The sequence below is a fragment of the Saccostrea echinata genome, unplaced genomic scaffold (genome assembly GCF_033153115.1).
Source record: "Saccostrea echinata isolate AGI-Se365-2 ecotype Australia unplaced genomic scaffold, CSIRO_AGI_Sech_v1 ptg000062l, whole genome shotgun sequence".
In the NCBI taxonomy this organism is placed as follows: domain Eukaryota; kingdom Metazoa; phylum Mollusca; class Bivalvia; order Ostreida; family Ostreidae; genus Saccostrea; species Saccostrea echinata.
The window spans coordinates 7,173,611-7,198,915 of record NW_026889811.1 but is presented as its reverse complement, the minus strand read 5'-3'; the positions used below and the strand labels follow the sequence as shown (position 1 = coordinate 7,198,915).

Sequence of the window (25,305 nt, the reverse complement as noted above, 5' to 3'; positions counted from 1 at the left end):
GGGTCAATTTCCTACACTGTAATAGTCATATCCTTTGGAAATGTACGTTATCAACAGATTATTCCATTTTTTTTTTAATTCAATGCATATCTAAAATGCCATTTGTACCAAATTATACAATAAACGTTCTTCCTCACTTCTGAAAACTTTTGGTTCTTGAAAGCTACTTTACAGTCTGTAAAATTGTTAAATGCAGTCGCTAGAAATGTCCGTTACATTTCACAAATCCAAGTCACTGCTGAATATGCTTATAAATACATTCTTTTAAGTCTTTTCCGGTAGTCTTTCTGAATTTCAGCTGGTGATTTTGCCATTTGGTGTAAATATAAATGAAATGATATGAAATAATATGATGAGAAATGTTTGTTACCACATTTCATAAATGTTCGTTACTTATGAATATTGGACAATAATTTTGAAAATATTAAATTTTGGTAAGAAAACATTCGTGATAAACATGATTATAAATGTGTACATACTTTCTGTACAGTAAATGGAATGACAAAATGCCGTTTTGTCAAAATTTCAATAGATCAAGAATAACATTCAAAAACAATATCTATGACATCTTTTAAACACTGTGTATACTATTGTTATTGTTTTAAATACATAAACGAATCAACTTATCATACATGTGGCACATTGTTTCTAATCCAATTAACTTCATAACAGGATAACAAAAAAATTATTTAAAAAAAAAAAATACGATACGCTATCGAAAGTGAAATGTTTGTTACCATCTGTAACAAACATGTTTGTTTATTTTGAGCATTACTATAAATATATGTAGCACACACATTGATGAAAAATTGTAAGCAGTAGCCTAGTCTATAAATTTATTCATTCTCAGTTGCGTGTTTATAAATATCATAATATTGTTCATAAATCACGGTAAAAGTCAGAGTATTGACCAACCTTGTCCTCAGCATGAATTATTTAAGAAATTGAATGTCTGAATGTTTCACGTTCAACACTGACATTCAAATATAATGGTGGGTTGTAACTTCTATCCTAAAATGTGTTTTCTCGCCGTTTAAAGTGACTGAATTTAAAACTATGTAACGGACATTTCAGTAACAAACATTTCGATCAAACAAGCACATACCACAGAATAGCGTTTGAATGAAAGTAGGATTGCTGATAGAAATGTTGTTTTTCTTTGCGACACACATTAGTTTTGTAATGAAATCACCAGCCGATGTGAAGATACATGTAGTACGTTAAATTGCATGAATACGGTATTAACGAACATTTCATTGTTATTTCATCGCAGAAAGAAGGCAAAAGTTACAGAATTAATAAAGTTTTTAGGTCAACTTCATAACTGTGGTTTGCTTGGATGTAACTCTCAGGCTACAACAATTGGGAACATTGACAAAATATGGCCACTCTTAAAACTGTTCCTACAACAGGCCCGTAGGAAGCAATTTTTTTGGGGGGGGGGGGGCACAGCCATACAAAAAAAAAAAAAAAAAAAAAAAAAAGGTCATCAGACGTTTTTATTGAGGGGGCACAAGCATATAGTATCTATGTTTTCTATAGTACTCTATATATCGGCAAAATTATTGGAGGGGCACTGCCCCCCCCCCCGTTTCCTACGGCCATGTACAAACAAAACTATGTCTTTAGTAGAGATCGAGCCTTACGATGAGCCTGGTGGATTGAATCCATGCATAGGATGTGCCTTATGAAAGAAAGCAGTAGACAGCTTCAAGTATGCTTCTTGGTACCGACCTCCACCCACTTACAAGAAGGGTTTTACTTCTCAAAAATAATATTGTACATGACTCAATATTTCCTGCATTTTTATTTACATTGCTTTCATGGTAAAATAACTATGAAAGTGAAAGTGCCTTAAATAGTACATTGTAGTTCAATAATCTAATCAAATAAAAAATAGCTTTGTTATGTAAATGAGAAAAAAAAAATCAAATTGGAGCAGCAACAGTTTGCTTTCTGAAAAATCCTATGTGTTAGTAATGCAATCAGCTTTGCATAATTATCACTATCAGAACAACATAAAGCCTCGTTACATCAAAGATTTCTTCGCCTGTTTTCTGATGTTTTGCAGATATTTTATAAAGCATTGATTTTGTTTAAGCGACTCAAACCTTTCATAACTAAAATCTCATCTGTTTTCCATTCATTTTTAAATTTGCAGATTTTTGTCTCCTTACCCTTGAACTCTGATTGGCATTTTTACAGTTTACCTTGCATTGAAAAAAGTGAAAATAAAGCATCTGACAGTGTTTTTATGCCCCCGGATCGAAAGATCCCGGGGGTATATTGTTTTTGTCCTGTCTGTCTGTTTGTCTGTTGTCAACTTTAACCTTGCCCATAACTTTTGATTGGTTGGAGCTATGACTTTCGTATTTCACATGTGTATTCCTTGTGACAAGACCTTTCTTTGGGTACCATCATATTTGACCTTTTGACCTTGACCTTGGAGTTTGACCCACTTTTGCAAAATTTTATGAGACTTTAACCTTGGCCATAACTTCTGAACAGTTGGTGCTTGGGGTTTCAAACTTCACATGTGTATTCTTTGTGACAAGGCCTTCCTTTGGATACCAACAACTTTGACCTTTTGACCTTGACCTTGGAGTTTGACCTACTTTTGAAAAACTTTAACCTTGGCCATAACTTTTGAACAGTTGGTGCTTAGGGTTTCAAACTTCACATGTGTATTCCTTGTGACAAGACCTTCCTCTGGATATCGACCACTTTGACCTTGACCTAGGAGTTTGACCTACTTTTGAAAAACTTCAACCTTGGCCATAACTTTTGAATGGTTGGTGCTAGGGCTTTCATACTTCACATATGTAATCCTTGTGACAAGATCTTCCTTTGGATACCAACCACTTTGACCTTGACGTTTGACTTTTATTTAAACAAGAGGCCCATGGGCCACAACGCTCACCTGAGTAACTTTGGCCTTGCTGTTTTTCACCCGATTTCCCCCTTGTAATACCTATTGTGGCCCCGCCCTACCCCAGGGGTCATGATTTGAAGAATTTAGAATCTACACTACCCCAGGATGCTTCCACATAAGTTTCAGCTTTTCTGGCCCAGTGGTTCTTGAGAAGAAGATTTTTAAAGATATTTTCTACATATTTCAATGTAAAACTTGGATTCCCTATTGTGGTCCCACCCTACCCCCGGGGGTCATGATTTTTACAATTTAGAATCTACACTACCCCAGGATGCTTCCACATAAGTTTCAGCTTTTCTGGCCCAGTGGTTCTTGAGAAGAAGATTTTTAAAGATATTTTCTACATATTTCAATGTAAAACTTGGATTCCCTATTGTGGTCCCACCCTACCCCCGGGGGTCATGATTTTTACAATTTAGAATCTACACTACCCCAGGATGCTTCCACATAAGTTTCAGCTTTTCTGGCCCAGTGGTTCTTGAGAAGAAGATTTTTAAAGATATTTTCTACATATTTCAATGTAAAACTTGGATTCCCTATTGTGGTCCCACCCTACCCCCGGGGGTCATGATTTTTACAATTTAGAATCTACACTACCCCAGGATGCTTCCACATAAGTTTCAGCTTTTCTGGCCCAGTGGTTCTTGAGAAGAAGATTTTTAAAGATTTTTTCTACATATTTCAATGTAAAACTTGGATTCCCTATTGTGGCCCCGCCCTACCCCCGGGGGTCATGATTTGAAGAATTTAGAATCTACACTACCCCAGGATGCTTCCACATAAGTTTCAGCTTTTCTGGCCCAGTGGTTCTTGAGAAGAAGATTTTTAAAGATTTTTTTCTACATTTTTCAATGTAAAACTTGGATTCCCTATTGTGGCCCCGCCCTACCCCCGGGGTCATGATTTTTACAATTTAGAATCTACACTATCCCAGGATGCTTCCACATAAGTTTCAGCTTTTCTGGCCCAGTGGTTCTTGAGAAGAAGATTTTTAAAGATTTTTTCTACATATTTCAATGTAAAACTTGGATTCCCTATTGTGGCCCCGCCCTACCCCCGGGGGTCATGATTTGAAGAATTTAGAATCTACACTACCCCAGGATGCTTCCACATAAGTTTCAGCTTTTCTGGCCCAGTGGTTCTTGAGAAGAAGATTTTTAAAGATTTTTTTCTACATTTTTCAATGTAAAACTTGGATTCCCTATTGTGGCCCCGCCCTACCCCCGGGGGTCATGGTTTTAACAATTTAGAATCTACACTATCCCAGGATGCTTCCACATAAGTTTCAGCTTTTCTGGCCCAGTGGTTCTTGAGAAGAAGATTTTTAAAGATTTTTTCTACATTTTTCAATGTAAAACTTGGATTCCCTATTGTGGCCCCGCCCTACCCCTGGGGGTCATGATTTTAACAATTTAGAATCTACACTACCCCAGGATGCTTTCACATAAGTTTCAGCTTTTCTGGCCCAGTGGTTCTTGAGAAGAAGATTTTTTAATGACCCCACCCTATTTTTGTCTTTTCTTGATTATCTCCCCTTGGAAGGGGGCTTGGCCCTTTATTTTAACAATTTAAACTTCCCTTCACCCAAGGATGCTTTGTACCAAGTTTGGTTAAAATTGGCCCAGTGGTTCTTGAGAAGAAGTTGAAAATGTGAAAAGTTTACAGACGGATGGACGGACGGACGGACAGACAGACGGACGGACGACGGACAACGGGTGATCAGAAAAGCTCACTTGAGCTTTCAGCTCAGGTGAGCTAAAAACTTTAACCTTCGCCATAACTTTTGAACAGTTGTATCTACGTCTTTCAAATTTCACAGGTGTATTCCTTGAGACAAGACCTTTCTTTGGGTATCAACATTTTTCTTTTGGCCTGGATTTTGACTTGCATTTGAAGAAACTTTAACCTTCGCCATAAGCTGCCATACGGGGCATCAGTCTTTCACAAACACATCTTGTTTTTTTTTTGTTTTGTTTTTCTTTTTAACATAATACTTAAAATGTACAAGAAAATATTATATTGAAAAATGAGTTTCCTCATGTACTATTGATGACATAGTATTTTCCGTTTTATTGCACTCAATTTTCTGATTTCTTGACATAAAAAACGAAAATGCATATTTTACACACTCTTGACAATAATTTTCATTCCTCATGACATAAATAAGTTCAATATACACAAATTCAAACAACAATTTTCTTGGCCAGTATTTTTCTTCAATATTTATAATATTATAATTTTACATTATATTTTACAAAATTATTCTAGGGTAGTATTTTCTTCTCAAGTATTTTACACCATTCTTGACAACAGTAGTCCTTGGGAAACATTTAATTTCTTTCTCTTATAAAACGAATCCTCCTCCACTCCACTCCATTCTCTGAAATGAGAAATCTTTAAATAACTTTGATGATACAGTAAATGAATGTGTATTAATAATCCTTCTACATTACATGAGGCTCGTAAAGCCGCTGCTTTAATCTAGTGTCTTTGGTGCTTAGTGAATGAGAGTCAATGTCTTCCCCTGCATAGGGCAACTGTTCATTGGAGTTACCTCCCAGCACAAGCAGATACCCATTTCAGATGGGTGTACTGAGACAATGCAATCCACCCAGCTAAATGTGTATATGTGATAAAGAAATGATCACCCGTAAATCACTTTTTATTAGTGAGAACTTTATTTTCGTGTAATTACACCAGTCTGTCTGCTCACCAAAATTTTAATTTCACATATATTTATAATGTTAAGGATTATATACAACAATAACCACAGATCGCAAAATTTTTTTCTCGCTTATGAATATCAAATAACTATCTCACATAAATAAATGCTTGTTTGTGTGTCTTTTCTTAATACAAAAAAGATACAAGTTATTTAATTAATAACAGTTATGGCAAAGATTATAACATCTCAAAACAACATCAATGCACGTGTCAAATATGAATGCCCTATCTTCGCTCCTTCAAAAGTTAGCAACACTGATGAAATGCTTGAAAATTAGGTCAAACTTAAGGTCACAGGGACAAATATCATAGAACATTTGGAAACATTTTGATTTTTGACACATGTAATTCACTTGTCAAATAAGAATGCCCTATCATATGTCATTCAACAGTAATCCCCAAAGTTAAAAATTTTGAAAATTAGGTCAAACATGGAGGTCAAAGTCAAGGGGACAAAAATCATAGCACGCTCGGAAACGTTTTATCACAGGTAATACACATGTCAAATATGAAAGCCCAATCAAAAGTTATAAGTAAAGCAAAGTTAAAATTTTTGAAAAGTAAGTCAAACTTCAAGGTCAAAGTCATGGGGTCAAAAACAATAAAACATTTGGAAATGTTTTGTCACAGGTAATGTACATGTTTAATATGAAAGGCCTATCTTTTCTCATTCAAATTTTATAACCAATTTATATTATTGTTAAAATTTTTGAAAAGTAGGTCAAACCTCAAGGTCAAGGGGTCAAAAATCATAGTACATGTATATTTCATAAAGTCTTGTCACATGTAATGTACATGTCAAATATGAAAGCCCTATCTCTTCTTAATCAAAAGTTATAAGCAATGATAAATTTTTTGAAAAGTAGGTGAAACTTCAAGGTCAAGGATCAAAAACCACAGCATATTTGGAAAGGTTTTGTCACAGGTAATGTATATTTTTAATATGAAAGCCCTATCTTTTCTCATCCAAATTTTATGACTAATTTAAAGTAAGGGTTATTTTTTTGAAAAGTAGGTCAAACTTCAAGGTCAAGGTCACAAGGTCAAAAATCATAGCATGTTCAGAAATGTCTTGTCACAGGTAATGTCAAATATGAAAGCCCTATCTTTTTCCAATCAAAAGTTATAAGCAAAGATAAAATTTTTGAAAAGTAGGTCAAACTTCAAGGTCATGGGGTCAAAAACAATAATACATTTGGAAAGGTCTTGTCACAGGTAATGTACACGTCAAATATGAAAGCCTTATCTTTACTCATTCAAAAGTTATAACCAAGGTAAAAGTTTATTTGATAGACTGACAGATGGACAGACTGACAGATAGACAGACAGACAGACGAATCAGGTATAATGCCCCCTTGCTTTCCCGAAAGCAGGGGACAATATCCTACATGAAAAGTAACATATTACATAATATGTATCTTAATCTTTACCTTTTGAGGATCCATGAAAGCTAGCCAATCAGAGGCATGAGTGGGGAGGAGTCCCATTGTCTGACATTTATATGTTGCTAAAGCCACACAGACAATGTTTCCAAATATGTAAATAAATTTCTGTATATAGGCTTGTGATCCTTCTATCATAACAAATGCTGAAAGAGAATGGTATACGTGACCTTAAATTTCACTCTGTAGTTAAATTTTATCTTTTCATTGATTTGTACCTATGCTTACTTAAAAATCAAAATTTTCATCAAGTTTATAATGCTTTGGGGGCATTTTCTTTTCTTATTTACAAGTACAGTGTATTTCCTTTGTTTATGCTGATATTATCATTTGCATCTCAATAAATAATAGTATCTCTTGATGGCTGACAATAAACCAAGCACCGAGAGTGTGATTTTGAAAAAGGCAACATTCCTCTGAAATGGTCATTAAAAAACAAACTTATTGGTACTTTGTTATTTCACACTTTGTGACTTACTGTTCTGTATGGAAATGAAGGCTTGTATGGGTTTGAAGAACATCATGCCAACCATCATTATGGGAAAAATTGAGATTGAATTCCCAGCCATCCACATGATGAAGAAATTCATAGGAATTTGTTTTAATGGTCCGAGGGCTATATCCCATGATCTCTGTAAAAATAGTTCAAAAGGGGATATGTAAACAAGCCAATGAAAAATCCAATACAATATCGACCTGTGGGCTAAAGTGTGATATGGAAGAGTGTATATCATCTCCATATATTTCCTGTCAGATATGTTAAATGTACAACTAGTCAACTACATCTAATACAGTTGACTTTTGGTATCTTGAACACCAACATCTCGAATACCATGTAGATGTTGAAGTGATTTGGAAGTCCCAATCACATTATTATTAAAGTATTTTACCCTCGATATCTCAAATCTTTTTCTCAGTCCCATCAATTTCGCAATCACAAGGTTTAACTGTACTTGCCTTATCTATAATTTTCTGGTCTGTGTCTTTGCCACTTTGTTCAGCTAAAGTCCCGATACTCTCTGTGTATCCAACTGGGGTTTTTATTTCGGAGACCAGAACAGCTTGTCTCTCAGATTTTGATCTATGAATTGAAAATTAGGAATACTGATATTTTATATATATATATATATATATATATATATATATATATATATATATATATATATATATATATATATATATATATATAATTATTCAATTTTATGACTCTTTCACGTCTTTAACAGAAATCAACTGACCGAAATATTACATCGGAAAGATCATGTAATATACTTTTTTGTAAATTTACAATATATCAAGTTTACACACACATCTCATTATCATAGTTCCCTCTCAATTTGCAAATGATGAAAAATAATACAGAAGCAATTTATCAAGGATGAATCTGATAAACAATTTCGGAGAAAATCAACGTTTTCTGTTGTAAAGTAATTATGCATAAAATGAAGAATATCTAAAATAATAATAAAAAAAAAACAACACACACACAAGCAGTTGTATAAAATAAGTAACTGCACCTTCCATGTCCGGTAAAATCAATTGACCACTTATGAAGCCTTCTCTTAGAAGACATGATTTCTCTCTTCACAGTAGTCTTCTCTCATGAAAAAAATTGTAATGTCGAACCCGATTTTGTTGCTGTTGTTTTTTGATTTTAAAAATAATTTATTTGATGGATCATTGTGAATTTTTAAGCCTCTTTAGACTACCAATTAAGGAAAATTTTAAAAAACACGATTCTTATTTGCTATACTTCATTATTAATTAAAAATTTTAACCTGCTACTAGGACAAACCAGTCTTTAGAGAAACCGGAAATTTATCGGTCTCCATTTCCCCGCGAGAAAAATGGAGTAGAATGCTGCACTAAATTTTGTTGTGAAAAAAGCAATTAAGGTTTGTTTACAGCTCAAGAAATGTTAAAGTAACGATGTTTTACTAAGATAATGATCATTTGTAAAAACCAATTATGCAACTATGTGCTGTTGCGAACATTTTGAGATCGCGCTATTCTCAAAAGCCATGCGCATGATCAAATATACAAATTTAAAAACATCACATTTTCAAACCTGTGCTTTCAATTATTTCACATGTTTCTCAGTTTCTGTGTATATATTGATTTCATATTGGATTTGGATTTCTATGAAGTACAAGTAAAGAAACCGATACGATTATGTTGACCGCGTTTCCTCTGCTGCGTTTTGTTGGGTGTATCATGTTTGACGATCTGATCAAAGAATCATGAACTGATTTATTATTAAGTGTAAACAATACAGTTTAAAGCTTTTTTTTATGTTTTCAAGGGCGAGACTAGCAAGTCAGTAAAACTTGTACTTCAGTAGCAGGTCCAGCACAATGTTAAGCTGTATAGCTTGAATTAGCTATTTGGCTTTATTTAGCTATTCAGAATGGTTTGATTTACCTATTTTATCACACTTTTATTTTATATGCATTATTTTTTCAGTATGTTCACAGGGTTTTTTCTTCTTATATAACTGGTACAGGTAGCCTAGATATGGTACCATACCCAATGCCAAAAAATGTTAATTTTTCTCAATTTTGAGACTAAAAATTTCCAATTCAACAACTGTTAAAGAACAAAGTGCAATGACATTGTAAACGCTGTACAAATTGACTAAATTTTTCGCTTCTTCTTAAATCGAAAGTAGACATCCCTTCGTAAAATGTCAAGGCGCATGTTGTAACAGTGTTCCAGCTAGGATCTGAAAATGGAGGGGTGCAAGAGAAGGGCACTTTTTTGCAACTTACCGCTTAGGATATATATTTGTTTCTTCCTCTTTATCAATCATTTTCTTTTGTCTTTGTTGTTGTGACAGAAAATTCCCCTCTTTTCCATCAGTGTCTATTTTGACACTATTTTCCCAACTGAATCGATACTGGACCCATTCCCAATTGGTAGAAAAAAACTGCTGGTTCAAAAAGTCGCACATTGATGCAGTTATCAGTGATTTTTCTACATTTTTTAAAAGTGGCCTGGGCCTTTACAATTGGGAAAAATCATCGACATTTGTGTCAAATTGGGAAAAATCTATATGATTGAAATTAATCTGAATTGACAGGTAAAATAAAATATAAAAGTAAATGTAACATCATTTATTCAGTATATTTACTACAAAATTACAAATTAGACACAGTTCTACATTTTTAACTTTCTTTTTTTTTTTTTACAAATCTTTGAAAGTTGTCATTAATTATTTTCATTCCTTCTTTTTTTTGTGGGGGGGGGGGGGGGGGGGGGGGGGGGGCGTAATGGTAGACGTAAGAGAAAATCCGTCTCATAATAGCCATTGAAGATGGAATAATCTGACAAGATTTTTAACAAATCATTTTTTCTTAACTAATCGTTGAAGCTTTCTAAATTACCCTAATCAGATTGCTGCTATTTCCTTGCAATATTAGTTGCATCTGCTGGGTGTAGAAACAATTTGATTTTCCTGGAATCACGGATGCTTATTGTAGAACTACTAGTACTTGGATTTACAAATTTCTCCAGTTCACATGCATCTTACACTTTCTAAAGATGTATTTGCACACAAGATGTTTTTTCTATGATTTGTAAATGCACAAAATAATCCGCTGTTCTTCACTATTATTTTAAGAGTCTGAATGACCGAGAACAATAGCGTTCCATTTTAGATAAGTCGTACATAAAAAAAATCAATATAACAAGGACAACAACGGTTTTATTTTGGGAAAAAAAGCAACTGATATTGGGAAAAAATCGGTAATTTTTGAATGGGGAAAGGGCAGATATTCGGACCTAAATTGGGTGTAGAAAAATCACTGGTTATAGTATTCAACTTTGAACTTTTCTGAAACATTGCATGTGAAAATTGCTAATCAAATTGCATCTCCTGGAGAGACTTAAAACTCGAAAGTCCTAAAAATTTTGGGGCTATTTAAAGCAATTGAGTTTGACTACAGAGTTAATTCTTGAATGAAATTATAAAGGATGTCAATTCTGGTCAACAAGATAATTGACTGGTAATAATTTAGCACAACATGAAACAGTCATACTTATGTATGCCTCAGTGTGCACAACATGGTGTACAGCTGCCCAAATAATGGCAATACAACTTTTGCTTAAAAGTATTCAAAAACTGCAGTGTTAGAACTATCTTTGATTTGAGTTGCTTTTTTAATAGTACGTATATGAGACAGTAGTCAAATACTTGAGACATTTTGTCTGTTTCTTACAAAAACATTTTTGTGAAAAACTGCATATAAAAAGTTTTATCAAGCTATTCTGAGTAATTCTTGCTAAATCAAGAGATTGTGTTGGACCCATGTAGAATACTTTCAATGCCAGTCCTTTTTTTTGTGCAGAAAAAATTAAAAACTTTGAAATATGATGCCAAGAATGATGCGTCCACGACCACCAGCCCCAAGGCATGGAGGACCTGGTCCATTGGGCCCAGGACACAGAGCTCCCAGAGGAATGGCTCCTCAAATGAGTACACAAAGTTATAATTCTGGGCCAGCTGCCAATGTAGGAAGTGTGACAAATGACCCCAATACAGCCAGGTCCCGAGTGTTTGTGGGAAATCTAAATACTATTGCTCTTTCAAAGGAAGATGTAGAAGGGATCTTTAGTCGTTATGGGATTGTCACAGGACTGTCCATGCATAAGGGATATGCCTTTGTTCAATACAGCAATCAGCTGGATGCCAGACGAGCCTGTGGTGCTGAGGATGGAATGACTTATGCAGGGCAAGCTCTAGGTTTGTGCTATTTGACAATTATTTTCATGCTTTGTTATCTTGTATGCGAGTACAGTTGAACTTGGGTATCTTGAAAACCGATTTCTCAAATATCATGGATATCTCAAAGTGATTTGGAAGTCCCAGTCACTTTTTCTCTATGTACTAATCTCTGTACTCTCTTTTTCTCTGTACTAACCTTGATATCTTGAATCCTTGGATATCTTGAACTTTCTTCTCGGTACCATGGAGTTTGAGTTAAAGAGGTTTGACTGTACTTGTATCCATTGATATTCTTCAAGAGCTTGAACTTTTTTGATCTGTACTCTTATTTTGTGATATGACAAAACTTTTATAGATATCAATATTGCCTCTGAGCCAAAGCACAGACCAAATCAAAAGACTACGTCAACTGCACAGACTTCCAGGTATAGTACCATGGTACCTTTACATAAATATCTCCAACATTCAAATGTTTGCATAGAATTAATATGGGTTAAAGTTAGCATAGCGGTGTATTAAAATATAGTGAAACTATCAAATCCAGCATGCTCCGGGACACAAGATTTGTGTCAAAACTAGACAGGATATTGGATTTTACAGTGTAAAAAACATTGAAAGTAGAATGGTGGTAATGAAAATAAAGGGTGGAATTCTCAGTAAAACAGGTTGCACCACTGTCAGATTAGACAGTCTTTACAGTATTAACCTGTAAACTGTGCTTTTTATGATATTGCGTAACTGCATGTTGCAGTGCATATCATGATTTGCATGTAATTTAATATAAGAATTTCAGTATAGTCCATTTCATATTCACTTGTTATAAGTTGGAATCCTCTTGTAAGTATGTTAAGTGAAATAAGATTAGACATATGTTTAAAAAAAAAAAGGAATTATCATTCCAAAAACTAACTTTGTATGCCTAGTGGTGCATCACGTCTCCTCAACACACAAAGTGGACCTCCAGCAAAGAAGATGAGGACAGACTCTGGAACTGGAGGCATCAAGAGAACATTGGTCAATCTTACCTCTGGAAATAGTTCTACCGCTCCAGCCAGCAAAACTATTACTCAGCTGGCACAGGGTAAACCTCAATATTTTCATTTGCAATCTTATGTTGGAAAGAGTTGGCCACTTTAGAGAGATTAGATATACAGATTAATGACAGTTGGGGCTTGAAATAAGTTTCATTGAATTAGTAAAGGAAACATTTATTTAGCAATGTAAAGATCTGTAGATTTTATATTTTTATATTTTAAAAGCTTCACAGATATTTCACTCCATTATGCATATTAATTTTCCAGCTGCCAAAGATGTTTTGATTTGTGGTGTATGTAAGACATCATTCAGCAGTCTTCATAGCTTAGCACAACACAAGAAGACACCTTGTCGACTGAAGATCTCTTGTCAGTGCCAGAGCACCCCTCCTCCAGGTAGGTTTACTGATCAGATTAATTTACCTATTCTGTGATATGGCCACCAAAATCAATTCTCAGGTTTTAAGATGCAACACTTGCAGACAACCATCTGTAAACTTTAACATTTTCAACTTCTTCTCAAAGACCACTGGGCCAATTTCAACCAAACTTGTCAAATAGCATCCTGGATAATAAGAATTTTAAATTGATTCAAATGAAGTACCCTGTCCTCTCTCTCGAGGAAATTAGAATTATTGAAAATTTCATAGTATAAGTATCTTCTAAAAATCTTCTCAAGAACCATTAGGCCAGAAATTATGAAACATACATGAAAGCTTCATTACGTAGTGTATATTCAAGTTTTTTTCAAATCATAACCCCAGGGGTAGTGGGGCCACAATGGGCAATTCAAGTTTTACATAGCAATATGTAGGAAAAATCTTTAAAAATCTTCTCAAGAAAAGAAAAACCATGATTATTCATATGGAAGCTTCCTCGGGTAGTGTAGATTCAAGTTCAAATCATGACCCTGGAGGGTAGGATGGGGCCCATTGGGTGATCAAAGTAAATATGGAAAAAATCATGATGAGAAACAGCAGGGCCATAGTGACTCGGGTGAGTATTGTGGCCCATGGGCCTAGGGGGTGTCAAAAAAAATTGGTCACATTCTGCACTCCTTAGATAATTTTTTAATGGATTATCCCATATTTTATAAATAATTGTTTTCATAGTTTCATATCAATTTTAACTGACCAATGATTCAATTTGTGATGCAGTGTAAAGAACCATTATTTTACATTGTGTAAGGAGCAAGAAATATGAATGTCTTGCTTAATGGCAATTTTTTCTTTGATCCAGAGTCCCCCGAGCCTTCCCAGCTGGCGTGTGCAACATGTAATGCCGAATTTGCAGCTGCATGGGAGCTCTGCCAGCATGCACAGCAAGAACATAACCTCAGCATATACAAAGTGGTAAAAATTTTCACACTTTTCCTTTCAGAGTTCTCAAAAGAACTTATTTGAGTTGAGTACTGGTCTCCATTGTTTTTTGACCAACACTATCAGTGTCTTCCATTTTGTACTTATCGGGTAGATCAAATGGTGCAAATATGACAACCCGTAATAATATGATGTTATTATTAAGATATAACATGATATTAATTTTTTTGGTCTCAGTTTAATTTATTCAACTCTACTGACAAATATTTTATAAAGTAAGATTATTTTTTAGGAGGAAGAAACAGTAGAGGTTACAGTTAAAGAGGTAAACCTTTAAACTGTATTTATGCTAATCTACTTTAGATTTATATTTTGCTTGGCATTATGTTATACATAAAAACAGTGAAATAAAATAATCAAAATAGTGTATTAATTAGTCTTACAAGATTTTATTACTGTGTAATTGGTCAGTTTTATAAACTGCATGATTTAAGAAATCTTAGACCCCCCTCCCCCCCCAAAAATAATGACATGTGTTGCTTCATTTGACAGGAGGTTGTACTGGTGGATGGTGAGAGTAATGAAGTCAGTGAAAATGGTCAGTAACAGTAATTATCAGGAAGCTACAACTTTTACAACTGGGGAGTGGATCCAATGGACAGAATGGGGCATGTGACGACACACACTTTTCATTTAACCCTCACCTGTAACATATTTTCCCATAAATGGATAATGACAATGTATAAACATTTTTCCTCATTGTATTTTCTTGTTTCTTTGCATATGAACTGTTTTTATCATTCATTTAAATGACCATGCTATCAGTGACTCATTAATTTGTACAGAACTGGAGTGTATAACATGCTCACGTTTCTTTGCATTCATTGAAAATTTTTAAAAGATGGAATTGTTTTGTGTATTGCGTCTTTATGTGAATCAGCATGTTCATGATCTGGATTTTACTAAGGAATCATTCTTGTTAAGTTCATTTTGTTTTCAGAGTTGTAAATCTGATTTGTTCAAGAAGGCTTACCATTAGATTATTTGTTATTCTAAAATATGGTGTTCATATCATGGAGTGTGGTGATGATCTTCGTAATCGATGTATTGCAATTTGAAAATTTTCATGTTCCCTCGACTACCATATGTGGGTAGTTGGAGTATCAATTCATTGTAGATCTTCCTGTATACTTAGTATTTGAAAAAAAAAAAAAATAACCCAGCCAACTACAATAGAAGAACTTATTGTTCTTTTGTTTTTTTCTTTTTCTTTTTTTTTCCCCCAAGAAACTTGACATTGCAGGAGTATTATGATTTTTATTGAAAGAACAATTGAAAGTAATTTTGATTTCTATGAATTTCATTTTCAGACATGTTTTTGAGTTTTGTTCAATATAAATTGAATTTGGATTGTACTTGTAATTTTTTGACAATAAATATGGGCTGGTATTTTTCTTTTTTGCATTTTTCTTCTAACATATGTTAAAAGAGAACTGTTTTGAATGATGTTAGTTTATCCTTTGATTTTTTTTTTTTTTTTTTGAATAGAGAAGCACCCATTTGTTTAATTTTTTTAGGGGTGGGGAGTTGGGTGGAGGGGATGTACACATGAATTTGAAATATTGTCATTTAAGTTTTGGCTCTGATTTGAAATTTTTGAATTCTGATCAGTAAAGCGCCTTATTTTTCTTATGCTACAATGAAGTCACTATAGTTCATGTTAATGTAAAAAAATGTTTTAGTTTGTCCAGCAAAGTTTTCTTATTTAAGATTAAAAAAGTCCCAAAGAGACTCTTAATTAAATTCTGAAAGATTTAAAGGTGGATCATTTCTGAAACTCTTGGCATATTGAGTACTTACTTTATGATCAGGTCTCTGGCATGGAAGAAAAAAGAAAGAAGTACAGGTCTTGTATTTTTTTTTTAAATGCATGGATAGTGGATATACCTGTGCAGTTCAGTTGATATCCATATCATGAAAGAAAATAAATGATCTCACTTTGCTATATTGGCATCCAGTTTTTGTGCAGATATTGTTGAGCGGGAAGTCGAAACAGTATTTTTGGGAAATCATTTTCATGATCTTTTGAAAGGTAATGTATAATATAAGTATACGTTGTTTGGTTGTTTTGAAAGAGGTCTGTGAAATAATATATGATGTGAACTTTGAAAAGCATCAGAAAGGAAGCTTTTTCAAGTGTTCTTTTTTTTAATGGTTGATAACTGTCTTCATCCATGCAAAAAGAAAAACAGGAAAGGAGTGGTTGGAAAAGGTCTTTTCATCAGATCTTTTTTTTTTTTTGAATATTGCATACCATCAATAAAAACATTAATGTTCATTATTTATACTGATGTGGTAACATTTTTCTGCAAGCTTATCCTAAATGTTGATGATTTTGACAAAGATGGAGAACGAATTTAGTTTTACCATGTAATATATTAATTGGAGAGAAAAAAAAATGCACAAAGGCTTGTATGAATTAAAGATAACAGAATTTGTAATTTTATTCTTTTTTGAACTTCAATAATATTTTGTGATAATTTTAGAAATCCATATGGACCTTTGTTTTAAGGTGTTAAGAATTGTCCAAATTTTTCTCAAATTTTGTTGACAATCGTTGTTTTAAGGCAGCAAACTGAGGGAAACAGAGAAGCAGTATTAACTGACAGCAAAAGACTTGCCAAAAGTTCATAATTTTTTGGTAAAATGGTGCAATAATAGCATTCCAGTATGTTTAAAACGATGTGAATAAATAAGATTAAAAAAAGTATTGTCTCTAGTTTTCATCTGCGTGGCTTAATCTTTTTAGGTACATGGCACATTTTCTTGAAACCAGAGATATATAGATATATATTGTATATATGTCTCTGTTGAAACAAAAGAGGAATGAGATTTATTGGATAAGTTAGTCATCTTGTTTAAGTAACCAGCTGTATATTTACTGGCAAGTAAAAGAGGGCGTCTCTTTTTGGAGTTTGAGAAAAATTAATCGGGTTCGGTAATCCGTTTATTCTAACCCAATCAACGTGAAAATTCGTCTACCGGCAAAAAGCTGAAAATGACTGCATTCGAAGGTAATTAATTAGGTTTTATTTTCAGTGTACATGTATATTACATTTTTATAAGCCAGGGCATTAGAACATTCCGTAAAATATGGTGTTTTGCGTATAACATGCATATAAATTGCGTAATAGTAATAGAAAAAAGGTGCCTATTCAGCAATGTCTAACATCAGCAACGCAGAGGTTTGTATGATTTAATGAATAATAAAAACCTGAAATATTTCTATTACGTGCAATTAATTAAAAATAATTAGGGTTATCTGAGATTCTTTAGAGTTTTTTAGGGTTCTCTGTAGGACCCCAGAATGTGTCCCTCTGTATACATGTATTAGAATACATTTGACTTAAAAATTTGTTATTTTAGAAATGGGTGTCATGCCAGAGCTTGGACAGGCAGTCGAAGAAATGGACTGGAGGTGAACATTTCTAAAAATTTGGTTTGACCAGGGACGTATATATACTAGTATTTATATAGGTCCCTTGTTTGACATGCAACATCTTGGGTAGGGTTGAAGTTTAAAACTTTAACTTAGATGGTATAATGTCAAATGGTGCAAAGGCCAGAATATCTGAAGGAGAAAAAAATCACTGGCTTACTACATTTAAGGTCTGTTCTATAAATTATAATGGTGAGCAAAATTAGTGCAATATGTACAGTTATTTTATAGGTAGGCATATTGATTTTCGTTCAAATTAAAGTGCAACAGTTGATTAAAACTGCAGAGTTCCCCTCAATGTTCTTTTTGTTTGAAAAATGAAAACAAAATGTAATTTTTTTAATGCCCTCATTTAATGCATGTCCTTGTCACCAAACCCAAAAGTCAGCTGAAATTCCTTCTAAAGTGACAATTTAGAAACAAGACATGCATGGTCATCTGTTACTAACTGTACATTACCCTATCATTACTCCCAATAAAAATTGGTCATAAAATTTGGAAAAAGTACATGCACTAGTCTTTTTAATGAATTTTTTGTGGTGTGGATCTCGGCATAAGCAAAATAAAATTTGACCATCATAACCTCTTTCAAATAAGATACGTACATAACCATTTTGAGCCAAAAGTCATTTTAATTTAAAGATACTGACTGTGTGTTTTCCTTTCCAGTTTTCTGTTCTGATTTTCAAAAATACCATACTTCTCATACTGTCTTTTCATAATTTTTTGTTCAACCAATTTCTTTTGTTTTCGAGGGTTGAGCTAGACCAAAAATTGTGTGTCCAACAAATTACATGATGAAATAGAATGAGGTTGCTGTCCATGAATTTATATTTAAACGAAACTGTATTTTTTGAGAACAGATTCAAATTGATTATTAAATACATTCTATACATTATAAGCAAGTAAGCTTTTCTGATCAAAATTTTTCTTCCATTAGCTTCGTCGTCACAAACTTTTCACATTTTCAACTTCTTCTCAAAAACCACTGGGTAATTTTTAACCAAATTTGCCACAAAGCATCCTGTGAAGGGACTCAAGTTTTTTCAAAGGAAGAGCCACAACCTCTTTCAAAATAAGATTTGATGAAAATTTAATGGCATCTTTTAGAAATCTCAAGAACTGCTAGTCCAGAAAAGATAAAAGCTTTAGTGCATATTGTAGATTTAAGTTTGTTCAAATCATGACCCAGGGGATAGGGTGGGGCCATAATAGACCATCAAAGTTTTGCGTAGGAATATATAGGAATTGAATATATAGGAATTGCTATAATCTTTAAAAATCTTCTGAAGAACAGTAAAGTCCCAATTAGTCATATTAATATGGAAGCATCCTCAGGTAGTGTAGATTCAAGTTTGTTGAAATATTTACCTGGGGGCAGGGAAGGGCTTAAGTATGTGATCAAAGTTTTATGTAGGAATATATTGGAAAAAATACTTGAAAATCTTATTCTCAAGAACAGCAAAGTCATGATTCATATTACTGTATGAAAGGACTCTCAGGTAGCATTGTTTTAAGTTTGTTCAAATCATGACCCCCAGGGGTAGGGTTGGGCCATATTAAGTGATCAAAGTTTTAATAGGTCTGGAATATATTTGAAAAAAAAATCTGCTGATGAAGAACTGCTGGGCTATAGTGACTCAGGTGAGTGTTGTGGCCTATGGGCCACTAGTCAGCTTGGCTATTTGCCCAGTAGCAGATTGGAATTTTTTACAGCCTTTAGAATAAAACCTCAATGAAAATGTTTCCTTTGATTTTAATAGATTATTTGTGCTTAGCAGTGAAAAATTAATGATCTGCTATTTAATAATTTTGACTAAAAAGGCTAGGTTTACATAAAATTGAAAAACGTTCTTGAAATGAGAATTCTTAGTCCATCTAGGTGTTAAAAAAAAGATTCATTTATGCGAAATCCATTTAGATTACAAGAACAAAATGGTCTATTGTCATTTCAGTTTGCCCACAGATGTGCAGGCCGAAGCCATTCCAATGATCCTGGGTGGAGGAGATGTTTTAATGGTAGATCAGTATTACTATATTTTAAACAAACGGTAACAAGAAAAAGAGTTCAGTAAATTGGTTCAATCAAATTTTATTTTATATATTGACATACACATTTCTTAATAATTTTAAGGCTTCTGTAGGTTTTAAAATATTTATTTTTGACAGGCAGCAGAAACTGGAAGTGGAAAAACTGGGGTAAGAAACAAATCTCCAATAATATTGTAAACCAACTTTTATTTGTGTAGGAGAAATATCTTCAAGTTTCGCGACCTGCTTTAACTTGCAAATATTTATAGCCGCGAAACATTTTGCTTCGTATTTGGAGAAAATGTTTGCTCAGTTGCGAAAATTAATCGTCGCTGATTGGTTTACAGTAAACCAAATGTTCCGCCTCGTGTGTTGAGTATATGACCTTTTGCATTTGTATATTTGTATAAAGGGTTATTTTTGCCTGTGTTATTTTCACCCTTTCATGCTTGAAAATAATTTTAAATATGCCCAAACACAGTTGTAATTTAAAGAGGATGCTATTTGCTTTGAAATTGACCTGTTTTAAATTTGCCCACTTGTGACAAGGGTGAAAAGGGGGGGGGGGAAATAAAGTGGGGTCAAAAATTTACTGTATTTATATTATATATTGATATAGTATCAAGACCAAAGTTCATAAAGATAAGGGGGAGTTGTTATCTTTCAGGCATTTTGTCTGCCAATCATCCAAATTGTGTATGAGACACTTCGAGACCAACAGGAAGGAAAAGGGAGCAAACTCTCCTCACATCATTCTGGTAATTGAGATGGATGTCTCTTATTGCAGTACATACATTTTAAACTTTTGTATTGATAGAGGGAAAGAATCTTGTTTTAGGAAACTCTCACTCTAAAGCAAAAAGAAATTTAATAAAGCATTTTATGTATATTTTATTGCTTGTTAAGATTATCTGGGATGTGCTTTATAAGGGATTTTTGAAGTGGTGCAAATGGGCTTTTAGTGTTTCAATAGAACTTCACATATTGTATTTTATATACACTGTCCTATTTTTAGGTCAGTCATCCAGTGCACATTGGAAGATGAATCCATATGACAGAGGGGATGCCATGGGTACAATTTTATATTTTATTTCAAATTTTGTCATTTATATACATGTACTTTCTTTTTCTTGATCATCTCTACTGAAATCCTTTTTATTATGGTATCCTTGAAGCATTAATTTCATCCCAGGGGTCCATGTTTTATGCCCTCTTCACAGATTTGTATTGTTCATAGATTTTTTGAGATCGATCACTGTATGTTATCTTAACCTTTTTCATTCATTTATTTTAAATTCTGGAAAATGAGGGTGTCTTTTTAACCTGAAGTTTGATTTTTAAGATGAATTAATACTTGATATTTTCTTTAAACAGCAATAGACCCAGAAGGATTGTTATGTCAGGCCAGAGATCCACAGGGCTGGCACGGAACTAGAAGTAACAAAGCCGTCGTGGGTGGAGGTAAGTTATTACATAAAAACATACTGCTATCAAGAAGTGTGAAAGTTTGATTGGACAAAGTTGCTTGAAATTTTGAAATTGTGCATTTGCTTTTTGAATTTTTGGTGAGAGAAATTGAGTCTTATTTATTAATTAGGTACCAAGAAAAGGTTAATTTTCAAGCCTATTCTGTAGGGATGCACGATTTTATCGATATACCGGTATATCGTGATTTTTTTATTGCGTGATATGGAAACTAAAATTCCTTTTTTTTTAGTAGGTAATAATTAATTCCAGGAATAATTTTTTTTTTTAAACTCTTGAAGTACAGTTATAGGAATTTGGAAAAAATGTTGTAAAACAACATCATCCTAGTATCCAAACATTCTTTAATAATATATAAATAAAAATTTTAAAAAGGGAAGTTATGTTTTCACACCATATTTGTTAGAAAAATTATGAAAATTGCTTAAAAATCATAGCAAAAACTATGTTTAAAAATATCATGATATTATCATGATATTTTTGAGAAAAATTGTGGGACAAAATTTTGGGCGATACCCATCTCTACTATTCTGTTGGATTTGAGAGCAGATTAAAAGTTTCAGAATCTTCAGTTACCAACTGCTGGCAGTCTTCTTTTGTTTTTGTTTATTTTCTAGTAATTTCCCCCCCCCCCACCCCCCCCACCCCCAAAAATAAATCCATGAAAATAAAAAGTGTAGTTAAGCAAATACATGTACAAATACAGTTTATTCAATAAATTAAAGGGATATTAATCCATTGACTCAGGAAAAAAATGAGGTGAATACTAGTACACGTTTTGTATAGAAATGTGAAACTAATTGAGAACAATATCAAATGATGTTGTTTTAAGTAATAGATTGGATCTGCTTTGTGTAATTAAAAATCAAATAGTTAAATCTTAACAATTTACATGTTAATTTTGTAGGGAAGTACTATTATGAGGCCACAGTAACAGATGAGGGTTTATGTCGAGTGGGGTGGTCCACCGATAAGGCTACTCTAGAACTCGGTATAGACAAGTTTGGGTTTGGATTTGGAGGAACTGGGAAGAAGTCCTGGGGCAAGCAGTTTGACAGTTATGGAGAGGTGAATTGTTATGTCAATGGCCATGTAAGATTCTGAAGTATTTGTGCCATTTTATTTGTAAAATCTACAAAATGTTGTTTTATATACTAGGCTTATGGAATCAACGATACCATTGGTTGTTATCTGGATTTGGACAGGTTGGAAATCAAGTGGTCAAAAAATGGTGAGAGTAACATAAAGGAGAATGAATTCGTAAAATTGAACTTTTCAGTTATAGCTTCGTAATATGAAATTTTAGAACTTAATTACTGTAGAAGCACAAATTTTCATGGGGATAAAATTTCGTTGATTTGTCATCAATAAATGTTTCGCTGGCATTAAATTTCGTTGTTTTAAAAGTAACACTATTCAGTTTATAGTCATATAAAAATTTCGTCTGGGATTTAATTTCGTTGCTAATTGTTAACAACGAAATAAACGAAATTAAATCCCCGACGAATATTTCTCCTTTTACAGTAATGAAAATCTCATGATAAAGACAAAACATATCAAATATTATGCGAGTTAAATGTCCCGAATTCATAAACTGAATTAGGTGAGAATGGCAAATTGATCATTACAAAATATTTTGCAGGAGTGGATTTGGGTAAAGCTTATGATATCCAAGCACATCTTAAAAATGAGAAGTTCTTTGCTGCTGTTACTCTGAAGGTATGAAATAAATTTACTATGCATACATTACAAAAATAATTTATGATAATACTTTGTAGAAAGAATGGGTGGACTTAACGCCCTATTTTGGATCTTTTTGCGACTACTCTACCAAGCTGTAAATGAAGTGAACCCAAAATATATTACAAGCAAGAGAAAGAGTTACGTATACATGGTTATATTAGGTAGAACATTTGTACAAAAACAATGCCCTGTAGCCATGAATCAAAATTGAAGCAACGATACATTAGTGTCGTCTTCCGGAATTTGGCATGTACCTGGAGTGGTTTTTAGGTCACATAATCATTATTAATAGAAGGTGGGGCTATTGATCAGCGTCATTGTTGACATCTCTCTCTCTTCCTCTCTCTCTCTCTCTCTAGAAATTCGAATATGTGTATGGCATATTATAGTGATGTCAATATGAAATTTAAAAAAAAAAATGTGTTTACACGCAAAATGAAAACAGCATTTAATTTGCTAAATTCTGAAAACGGCAACCAAACATGCTCAAAGACGTGATTTAGAACGAGGTCAGGTTGAAGAATACAATATAACTGTTTTCACGAGTACACTCGCAGGTGGACATCAACTGATGAATTGTAATATTTATTCGCTCTAGAGTCTTGGAGTAAGGAGTTAATCCTTACGTCACGGGTTCAAATCTCACTGTGGGACATGGAGACCGGTCCTTTGGATGAGACCATATAAATTGAGGTCCCGTGTCGCAGTAGGTGCTGACACCAAAAAGATCCCTCACTGCTCATTGGCCCTGAGTGCCGAGTGTAGGTCTAAAATTTGCAGCTCTCCACCTGGAAGTGGTGGCGTCTCCATATGAGTGCAAAATTCTTGAGAGGGACGTTAAACAAACAAACAAATTAATTTTAGATTTTTTTGTATTATTGTTGTAGAATGCTGAAATGAAGTTCAACTTTGGAAACACTCCATTCAAGTATCCACTTAAGGTAAGAAAAGGCTTCTTTGTGTAATGAATATCAAACAACGGGTAACTTTCTGTGGTTGTTTAATTTCTTGTGGATTTTTGGGTAGCATTCAAATTTGCAAGAAATAAAATCTTAGAATATTCCTTTGTTTTATCTGCATAATAACAGACCTAAGAAAAGTTAAAAAAAATTAAATTGTAAAAATTTTGTGCATTCGAATACTAAATGGTAAAATTCTCATTAGACAATGGTAAAAACTTTGAAGTCGCCTGTCATGTATTCTATGGTGAAAAAAACCTAAGGATTGAACAATGACATTTTTAAAGTACTATATAGGGGGAATTTTTAACTGGGTGCTAACTTTGGCTTATTTTAGTGGTTTTGAAGCAGCCCGCTAAAATTTTAATCACTAAATTTTCACCCTTGCATATAGATACTGAATACAAGAAAAATAAATTGGATCAGTCCGTTGTTACATATAAGCAGTATATCTTTTATCTGGTTTTTACCCAAACTTTTGCTTAAATTTGTATATAAAACTTCAAAATTTTATAAAATTAATGTATACTTCTGAGGTAGGTAAAGATGAAGAAAATGTGATATTGAGTAATTAAAAATTTTCATTTACTAATGAATAAAAATTTATAGTTTCTAATGAGTCACCCGTGTGGTGCAGTGGTTAGAGCATTTGTCCTAGAGTCGTGGAGTAAGGAGTTGATCCTTACGTCGTGGGTTCGAATCCTGTGGAGACAGGTCCTTCGGATGAGACTGTATAAACCGAGGTCCCGTGTCGCAGTAGGTGCTGGCACAAAAAAATCTGAGATTCGTTACTGCTTAATGGCACTGAGTGCTGAGTATAGGTCTAGAATTTGCAGTCCTCCACCGGCAAGTGGTGATGTCTCCATATGAGTGAAAAATTCTCAAGGAAGTTAAACAACAAACAAACAAATCATTTACTAATGACTTTAAATTTGTAAGCAACGACTTTTAATGAAAAATTTGTAAATATTTGATTCTCAGAGTTGTGGAAAACTTTTTCAGATAGCTAGTCATTCGGACTGGCAAGAAGACAAAATAAGCTGGTCTGAAGTGACAGGGTTCGAAATTCACTATATACAACTCTCAAAACGCGAGTTAGAATTCCCAAGTTGCGAGTTAAAAATTAGGTAACTCGCAAAAACTTGCGAGTTGATTTTTTTGCATTGAAACTGTAACAAAATTACATAGTATGACAGAACACAATGCTTTTGATTTAAATCAGTAATTTAAAAGTCACACTGTAGTTGTATTTTGTGTATTGTACAGTAGTTACTTTTTCCTTAAGTTACATGTACAGCATGTATTTAATTTATATAAATTTAACTTTATATGAAAATTGCGAGTAGTCTTATAAAATTGTGAGTTCACTTTCTTGTACTTGCAATTATTTGCGAGTTGTAATTTTAGGGAGTTT

The 25,305-nt window shown here is 33.5% G+C and overlaps 3 protein-coding genes across 4 annotated transcripts in view; 2 read left to right on the top strand and 1 right to left on the bottom strand.

Moving 5' to 3' along the window:
• Positions 1–4,982: 4,982 nt before the first annotated feature.
• Positions 4,983–8,689, bottom strand: LOC133175357 (ER membrane protein complex subunit 4-like). Its single transcript, XM_061310451.1, has 5 exons — positions 8,616–8,689; positions 8,056–8,179; positions 7,577–7,730; positions 7,087–7,244; positions 4,983–5,312 (listed from the first exon to the last, which is right to left on the bottom strand). The coding sequence occupies exons 1-5, from the start codon at positions 8,669–8,671 to the stop codon at positions 5,277–5,279; spliced, it is 528 nt and encodes a 175-aa protein (XP_061166435.1). The 5' UTR covers positions 8,672–8,689; the 3' UTR covers positions 4,983–5,276.
• A 229-nt stretch (positions 8,690–8,918) lies between these two features.
• On the top strand, positions 8,919–15,598 carry LOC133175533 (uncharacterized). Its single transcript, XM_061310650.1, has 8 exons — positions 8,919–8,993; positions 11,445–11,839; positions 12,177–12,246; positions 12,745–12,902; positions 13,123–13,251; positions 14,095–14,207; positions 14,467–14,499; positions 14,727–15,598. The coding sequence occupies exons 2-8, from the start codon at positions 11,467–11,469 to the stop codon at positions 14,778–14,780; spliced, it is 930 nt and encodes a 309-aa protein (XP_061166634.1). The 5' UTR covers positions 8,919–8,993; positions 11,445–11,466; the 3' UTR covers positions 14,781–15,598.
• A 1,602-nt stretch (positions 15,599–17,200) lies between these two features.
• LOC133175487 (ATP-dependent RNA helicase DDX1-like) overlaps positions 17,201–25,305 on the top strand; it is a 145,826-nt gene continuing 137,721 nt past the window's right edge. Inside the window, exons 1-11 of one of the 2 annotated variants that reach the window (XM_061310587.1) lie at positions 17,201–17,248; positions 17,601–17,652; positions 19,629–19,692; positions 19,843–19,872; positions 20,372–20,462; positions 20,720–20,776; positions 21,079–21,165; positions 22,097–22,257; positions 22,348–22,420; positions 22,832–22,908; positions 23,820–23,873. In XM_061310587.1, the coding sequence (XP_061166571.1) occupies positions 17,233–17,248; positions 17,601–17,652; positions 19,629–19,692; positions 19,843–19,872; positions 20,372–20,462; positions 20,720–20,776; positions 21,079–21,165; positions 22,097–22,257; positions 22,348–22,420; positions 22,832–22,908; positions 23,820–23,873 (762 nt within the window). In that variant the 5' untranslated portion in view covers positions 17,201–17,232. The remainder of the gene's footprint in view (positions 17,249–17,600; positions 17,653–19,628; positions 19,693–19,842; positions 19,873–20,371; positions 20,463–20,719; positions 20,777–21,078; positions 21,166–22,096; positions 22,258–22,347; positions 22,421–22,831; positions 22,909–23,819; positions 23,874–25,305) is intronic. The other variant, XM_061310588.1, reaches the window with a different exon arrangement.

What these genes read in the sequence shown, in the direction of transcription:
- LOC133175533 (XM_061310650.1), top strand. Translation starts at nt 11,467, where the DNA reads ATGATGCCAAGAATGATGCGTCCACGACCACCAGCCCCAAGGCATGGA. An exon ending in TTATGCAGGGCAAGCTCTAG is followed by an intron (nt 11,840 to 12,176) that starts GTTTGTGCTATT and finishes AAACTTTTATAG; the next exon opens with ATATCAATATTGCCTCTGAG. An exon ending in CCAGAGCACCCCTCCTCCAG is followed by an intron (nt 13,252 to 14,094) that starts GTAGGTTTACTG and finishes TCTTTGATCCAG; the next exon opens with AGTCCCCCGAGCCTTCCCAG.
- LOC133175357 (XM_061310451.1), bottom strand. Translation starts at nt 8,671, where the DNA reads ATGTCTTCTAAGAGAAGGCTTCATAAGTGGTCAATTGATTTTACCGGA. An exon ending in ACCAGAAAATTATAGATAAG is followed by an intron (nt 7,731 to 8,055) that starts GCAAGTACAGTT and finishes CTATTTTTACAG; the next exon opens with AGATCATGGGATATAGCCCT. An exon ending in CTTCATTTCCATACAGAACA is followed by an intron (nt 7,245 to 7,576) that starts GTAAGTCACAAA and finishes ATTCTCTTTCAG; the next exon opens with CATTTGTTATGATAGAAGGA.